At 42.2% G+C, this 7,798-nt stretch overlaps 1 protein-coding gene across 1 annotated transcript; it reads left to right on the forward strand.

Moving 5' to 3' along the window:
* LOC144111087 (uncharacterized) lies at nt 1-5,307 on the forward strand. Its single transcript, XM_077644228.1, has 3 exons — nt 1-131; nt 2,640-2,691; nt 5,019-5,307. Exons 1-3 carry the CDS (start codon nt 1-3, stop codon nt 5,226-5,228), a joined length of 393 nt encoding a protein of 130 aa, XP_077500354.1. The 3' UTR covers nt 5,229-5,307.
* Nucleotides 5,308-7,798: the final 2,491 nt, after the last annotated feature.

The following is a 7,798-nucleotide window of genomic DNA, read 5'->3' on the forward strand; positions in this document are numbered from 1 at the left end:
ATGTCTTCGGTGTATATAAGACACACGACTTTCGCTTCCACAGCCAGGGATCCCTCAGGACACCGTCGCTTGGCACAGATGGAAGCTGTCGCATTCTGGATGCTGCGCATTCTGCTCGCTCTGCTCTTACTGTGAGTACTCAGCTGCCAAGAAGGACTGAGGTGCTAGTTTAAGCATAATTTGAGATCTGCATTGCGCTCAGCACTAGGCATGAAACTGCACCGAAACTCATTTCGCTTATGTTTGTCCGAGGTGCCTGGCTAAGACTACTTCATTTCCCTGTTGCAGCGAAAGTACAATCGAAAAGAAAATAAATGCCCTACGAAAGCATGTTCATAATATTTTTGCAGAGCTGATTAGAAGACGAATTTCATAATTACAAGGGGCAACAAACCGTTTCACCCTGTCTTACGCTGAGAGCCAAGGAAATTTGGAATTGCTCTGAATGGTCTCAAGAAGCCAGAGAGTGACTTTTCTCAATGTCGATTTTCTTTTCTAGTGATAATCCGTACCAATCACGAAAGGTTATATAGGTGAAGACTTTTATTATCTTAGTTCTGTAGCTTCCCCACCACTCCCCCAGAACTTAGCCAGTTCACCACGAAGAGAAAAAAAAAACCAGAAGCTCGCAAACTCTCCAATAATTATATAGCTGGATACGTGGTGAACATAGTCCAGCTTTCGGTAGAGAACGCATTACAGAACTGCGTCAAGACGCTAAGGTGGCTGCCTGCGCAGTCCGAAGGAAGGCGGTGATTTAAAGTGTATGTCGCACTTCAGAGAAATTGCCCAATAAAAACCACTACTCTGATTGCATGTCTGAAATAGGGAAAAACATAGGGAATGGTACTTTGAAGATACACCATCGCAAGAGCAAAAGTAACCTGAGCGGTGGGATTACTTTTTCCTCAGTGGTGAATTAGTGGTGCTAATAGTATGAAAAAAAGTACATGTCCAAAATGTGCTCACCAGTGATTATCTGCCGATCATGGGCAGTAATTTGAAATTACAAGCGCTTTGAGAATAAACCACCGGAGAGTTTATTTCTTCATGTGATGAGAATTGGGAAGTAAAAAGATAGAACCAGATCGATAGCTCTAATGCGCAGATGACTAGAGTGTGAAAAAAACTTTCATTTTATATTATGACACATGATCAAGAACACTGAGCGGAATTTTTTGGAAAGTGTTCATCCAAAAGCATACTTCTCAAGAATTGACCGAAATGACTGCATCAACGAAATTAAATTGGCGGCCGGAAGCTCATTATCTTGCTAGAAAAAAAAGACATTCGGAGGAACGTTCCCTGCGCTGCAATTTTTCGGCGATAATTGTCATTTCGAGCTCATGAAATGTAGCAATTGTTATAATCTCTCGAAAGAAGGCCTAGAGAGTGATCCCCCACATTTTGTTGTGAGGGTGCTTGTAAATGTAGTAATTAATTTCGCTGCTAATTGCCTTGTAATGAAAAGAAATAGCTGCGGTTCAAGTAGTGGTAAACCTGGTTAGAGAGTGAAAGCTGTGGTGTGTGGGGTAAATAGACGCGGCTTGGCCTCTAACGTTGAGTGTGTTCCGCGCACTGGATAGGCAACGCGCCCACCCTGCCAGGTGACGGCTAAATTAATGGATGATCGCGAGAGGTTGGTCACCCAGTGAACGCTGCGGCTTTTTACTGCAGAGCCGCGTGTCTGCAACAACTTTGTCAGTGCTAATGCCCGCAGCCCACATCTCTCTCTCCCCACCGCCACGTACCTCGAAGCGCGATTGAGGTGGCCACTGCCCCAGGGATTCAGTTATGCGCCTTCTTTTTCTCAAAATGATCGGAGTTTACAGCGTTGTTACCGCAAACGCCAATGAACTCAAAGACTTCGACGGTCATAGCTTCAGTGCCCCGTTTCCCGCTACAACGTTTTCGGTGCCGACGCATGCAGTGCACATCTGTCACTACCGCCACGTAGCTTAAAGCATGATTGAGGTGTCCAAAGTTCCAGGGGCCAGTTATGCGCCTCTGCTTTGTTTCCAATGAAAACTGAAGATCAGTTTTTTTTAAATATGTTTTGAAGAAAGGAAGTGGTGTAGTAACTGCTTCACATATATCGGTGGACACCCGAACAGCTCCATAAGGGGTTGACCTCTAGCTCACTTGAAGGTCAAAACAGCAAGCACCACGAAATGGTTACGAGGTAGCGTAGTTAAGCTTTGCGCTTCAATATTTACAACGCCATAACCACAGGGGGTCGTCGACAATGCTCAAATTTCCAAATCAGGTCCAATTTTTTTTGGACTGGTCCGAATTCAAGTCCGAAATGAAATCGAATTCTCTAATAAAACGTTATATATTTATAAAGAATTTTGAAACAAAATTCAACCAAAGTATTTTTCAATATTTTTCTTTTAGCACAATAATAGATTCTATAATGTGGTCCTTAAATTTTTACCCAATTAGTTCAAGGATGCTGATATTCCGAGTCACTAGGCATCATTACACACATATCAAAGGAAAGTTAAGCCAGCTGAAGGATTTTTTTTTTCGAGAAAACTGGTTCTTATTGCACTCGAGTTTTCTGCATTATTTCCTCGTTTTCATATTCTAGACAGAACTGCCTTGAACTAAAAACTCTTTTGCTTTTCACATTTCAGAAATTGCGTCTGGAGTCCTCAACACGCAAATGGCGAAGAGTGCCCGGATCCGGTAATCATTTATCTCTGTTCCTGCCTGGAATGGGAAGATAAAGGAAAGGCATCTGGTCCTAATAGTAAAAAATAATTAGCAGGTGCAGCTCAATTTTATTAACGAAATATTGAGCAGATGCAAATGTTGAGAGGAAGTTGGTGCGAAAAATAAATGTTTATAAAGAGACAGCGTGCACAGGACCATAGAAACCTGAGGGCAGGCGGTACCTAGATATCTGTGAATTAGAGTGCATACTTGTTTGTTCGTAAAGCTGGTCACGCCGCTTTATTCTGTAAAAAAACTTTGAGCCATGTTTATGTTTTTTATTCGAATATAGAGGAATGATTTTGAATCATTAGTTTGATGAATATTCACTAATAGACACGTACGAGTGATCTCCACACACGTCTTAGATATAAAAAGTATAATTGAGCTCCAGTTGTTAACTGTATCTATATTATGCTCCACATAATATGTTGGCACTAGACAAGCTTTAGAAGATACAACTTTATCTCAGAAGATGCTCGACTTAGTTTGAAATAGGAGAACCGACGTTTACATTGGTGGTTCGGGAATAGATTTGCATTCTTCTTGCACACCAGGTGTGATTGTAGTATTTGTTCCCAATGTATTTTATTTTCGAGCTTTTTCAGTGTTTGTCATAATACGACTGTGAGAAAACTGTGTAGTTTGATTTTATAAAAGATTTTTTATAAGTTTGATCTCATACACTACGAGTGACACTCTTTATTCGGTTGTCTAAGATAGCTTCAGGGAACACTGTTGTAACTATGAGTTTATTTCATTTTTTGAGGTGAAGCAATCAGCTACGAATGATCTGAGCGTGCCTCCAAATGCACAGTGATCGTATATCAATTATGTGTATTAAACAAGTATGCACTTGACGTAAGAAGTTTTGTAGATGGAGCACGTCTGAAATGAAAGCACCGCGCGAAAAGAATTATACTCACATGTGCCCCCTTGGACTGAAGGATAGAAAACCGATCCATCTTGCAAATATGATAAATTTATTGTCAGTGACGGGGCAGCATGTTTACTTAAGACAAACACAGATAAGGTAACTCGAGAAGCGGACAAAGCAACCACAAAGTTCATTGGCTGCAGCATAATAGTTTCTTGGTCGCCTACTGTTTCTGCAACTATAGTGAAGCAGGTAAGGTTGGAGGAGGAGGAATAGAATTTATTGATAAAGTATTTTTGTGAGCGCTTGTTATGGCGGTCCATATGCGCAGACTCCTATCCAATTCTTATATTTTCAAGATTCTGGATGCGACCAATATCGTTTACTTCAATAACGGCTTTTTATCAACGTCATTAGCAAACGCAACCGCTGAAAGGGTACTTTTTCTAGCTTGGTCCGTTGGAGGGTCATAACCTGTCGTTACTATTTGGGCGGAGAGCAGTTTTTTTTGTCTATTAGTTTTTCTTGCTATGAAGGCTTCGGCCATTCTCTGTTGAGGCAAAGTTGGACTCAGCTTATGGAATAATGCATTGAATCAAGGAAACTACTAAGCTATGCATGTGCAGGTAGCCGGCAGGAAAAAATATTCCCAGGAAATATCAGTGTATAAGTCCAAACTGGATCTGAGAACCTTTGGTGAGGTGTACCTTAGTTCTGAGACTGTTTTCAAAAATCATTTTCTTTATATCATAACCTGCTGCGTGCAATTATTTTAAGAGAGAGAGAGAGAGAGAGCAGTTCTCATTATTCATTGAGCCTTATTTTTATTAGAGCATCGATCCCTTAAATGCGGTTTAATTTTAAAGGAAGTGCTCCTGGGTCGCCTGGAAGGATGAGTTTGCTAGATTAAAAAGAAACTTTTTGCCAACTACGCTGAATCTACCTTTCCTCATGCAAGGGCTAAAGGTCTAGCACCCTCTTTGCAATGTGATGGGAAGAAGCCAAAGTATAACAAAGATTGATAATGTAAATTTCGAGGGAACTGATGCGCTTTACCTTATTATTTGATATGTTGTAGGCGAACACGATGGTTTACGTCAAACCACTACTGTTTGACGAGTAGAGGCGGTTATTTAATAAACCCCCATGTTTGTTTATCCATTTTCACTTATTTCAGGTTTTGTAAATTATTATTGCGTCTTTTGGTACTGTCTTGCAAAAACGTTGACAATTATCTGCTCGAATATAAAAATTTGTGCAACAAACTTTACCCAATACTCATGAATTATGCTTGCTTTCTGCAGTTTTGACATGTGCTGCAGGAATGTTTTTCTTTTTTGCGACGTTTAATGTAAAGAAACGAAGTGTGTTCTTCATGCTTTCTTTGTGGAATACAGTGAGACTTTCGTTTTGCTCTTTCAAGCCGTGCACATCGCCGCTTATGTCAGCGGAAGCACCATCAACATCCAATACACGTGCGGAAACTCTAGTTTTAATGGCGCGAGCTGGAAGTCCGTTCCCTGGACCGCCGAATCCTCCATTTGTACCGCCCCGAGGTAATGGTGGGGAACGACCTCCGCGGCCGCCCCCACGCCCACCACGCCGACTGCGTCCACGACCAGGGAGGCGTTGATAATTTGAATGATTAATACCTCGCCTCGCATCTGCAGCTATATATAAGGCACGGTTAAAAAACAAATAAAATGTTTGTATACACAAAAGCTTATGTCGCCAATTTAACCTTGGAAAGAGCAATTTCGACCACCTGGGGATCATTACAGTGCATTACAAAGACCCATTTTCTAAGCACTTCAACCTAAATAAGCCGAGCACCAGACCAGGGGAAAGCTTGTACCCATTGTATGTCCGGTGGGTACAAGGCGGCACTGGAGATCGAACGCCGCACCTCCCACATGCGAGGCGGATGCTCAACCACTCGGCCATCCCAGTGCGATGTCAGTGCACATTAAAGGTATCCAGGTCATCGAAATTATCTCGGAGCCCTCCACTACGGTACCTCTTTCTGCCTTTCTTCTTTCAGTCCCATACGGCGCGGTTCAAGTGTCCGCCGATATATGAGACAGTGCGCCATTTCCTTTCCCCAAACACCAATTTTTATTTTCATTTTTTTTTCCAACAGAGTTTGCACAAACAGGCAGGTCAGATGCTCTGCAGCAGTTGGCGTCTTTCAAATATGCAATGTTTTTTCCCCTTCTAGATATAGGAATTGCCTCGCGGATAAATCAAGCTGCGATGTATTAGAGGTCGCGCGAATTTTTTTTTTTACATTAAAAGAACACGCAGTATTTTGACCATAGCCCAGAATAGTAGAAGCTCCACCCAAAATCCTGCATGGATCTTAATTTCTCAACATTGGGCAACGCGGTACTCTACTCATTCACACATATTTGGTGCTATAAGCTTCGAATCAGCATGGCTGGAATAGTCCGCGAAACAGTCGCCCACACACGACATTTTAAATGGACTGCAACTTGTACATTCCGACTCGTGTGTAAGTATATTCCTAGTTTTAAGTGAAGCAACGTTTTTGCATACAAGTGCTATTTGTCTTCAGCCCGACTTAATATGTCCGTGTTTGGCGCTTCGAAATGACGGCTCAGAATACATACATCAAGTGGAGGGACAAGTGCAGTTTACTTTCAATGGTATTTTAACCCACGTCCCTGGTTGGCCTACTCAACGACCGAGTTTGTTTTGCATATCTATTCATCTGAACTAAGGGAATTTACGCTCATTGCTCAATGTGCTAGGAACTGGGTAAAATCTAGATAACAGGACACGAGCAGCACATATATGCAAGCAGCTAATAAATGAATGCCTTGAAAACTGAGGGTTCAAACTTCTTCAGCCAAAGTGAAAAATAATAAATACGTATTGAAAAAAAGCTACGTGCAAAAAAAATAGAGCAAAGAAAAGGTGAACGTCGGTGCCAACCTAATAAGGCGGAGATTCAAGGAAGCACCAAGCAGCCGTTGGTACACACATTAAAACTCCTAGATGGCAAATGAACTTTGTCGCGTTATTAATGTCGCACAGAGAGCGAATGCTGAGGACGGTGATAGTTCTACTCTTGGGCTGTGGACGACCTCGCGAAAACTACCTCTTTCTAGAGCTCGCATCGGTTTCAGTCCAGAGTGACGGCCTTGCAGAACGAATGTGCTGAACGCTTGTCGTAAGACATTGAAGGTGATTTTTTCATCGTAATGGAAGGCGTTTAAAAAATAAAAGGGTAAGATGCCATTTGAGGCCAAGTTAAGGGATTCCCAGCATCTCACTCACCAAAGAACAAGCAAAAGAGGGAATAGGTGCAAGTACGTCGGTCTTGATTTGCACTGATTCTCTGTTTGAAGGTAGAAAATCTCTGCGAAAGTCTGAAGGACTGTATGCTTCATTGCATTTTTAAGCCTGAAACCACGAAAATTCTTCTCGCTTTTGTGCCATCGTATCCGGGCTTAGTTCTTGCAGTACTCTGTAAGGTGTTCCTAAGCGAAAAGTCTCTGTCGGCGCTGAAAATGTATGACTCGTGTCGTAATTGAAACTCCCCGGGCGTTTCAACTACCAACCACCGGAATGGCCCACTGCTGGTCGCAGCTTTTCAGCTGACTTGACTAATATCTCATACTCCTGAACGGAGGAGCTCTTGTGGGGTAATGTGAGAGGCAGCATCAAACGAAACGATGGCCCAAATGCACGGAACTCTTGCTAAGTGAATCTTTCCCATTTTTTTAAATGTGTAGTCTCTGCTGACTAACTCATTTTCCATAGACCCCATAATGTAATGCTTTCCAAACTTGCGCCTTCTCAATGCGAGCTGTCACTTGCTCATGTTGATGCGGCTCTGACGACCAGGAATAAGAGTAGAAAATGTTTTTCAGCTCTAGAGCTTGGTAGCCCAACGGCCAATAACTGACTACGGAGCTTCTTATTAGGGAAAAATTGGAGTTTTTTAATACTCAATAATTTTTACTTGGCGGTCGTGTTCCGTGGCAGTATTGTGCGCGCCTTGAGCATGAGCATGTCCTTATTCGATTTGTGCGCAATCCAAGATGTTTAAGAGGCTCATCAGCAGATTTTTTATTCGAGACCTCTTGTTATGTTTTACTGTCATTTCATTCACGCAAGCTTCAGCTCTGAATGAGAACAGTCCGGAAGATCTCTGTACACTGCCCGTTAGTGTTACTG

The sequence above is a fragment of the Amblyomma americanum genome, chromosome 11 (assembly GCF_052857255.1).
Source record: "Amblyomma americanum isolate KBUSLIRL-KWMA chromosome 11, ASM5285725v1, whole genome shotgun sequence".
In the NCBI taxonomy this organism is placed as follows: Eukaryota; Metazoa; Arthropoda; class Arachnida; order Ixodida; family Ixodidae; genus Amblyomma; species Amblyomma americanum.

Excerpts from the sequence above, each read along its gene's own strand:
- LOC144111087 (XM_077644228.1), top strand. The coding sequence starts at position 1 with ATGTCTTCGGTGTATATAAGACACACGACTTTCGCTTCCACAGCCAGG. Across the intron at positions 132-2,639 it reads CTGCTCGCTCTGCTCTTACT|AAATTGCGTCTGGAGTCCTC; the intron begins GTGAGTACTCAG and ends TTCACATTTCAG. Across the intron at positions 2,692-5,018 it reads GCGAAGAGTGCCCGGATCCG|CCGTGCACATCGCCGCTTAT; the intron begins GTAATCATTTAT and ends TGCTCTTTCAAG.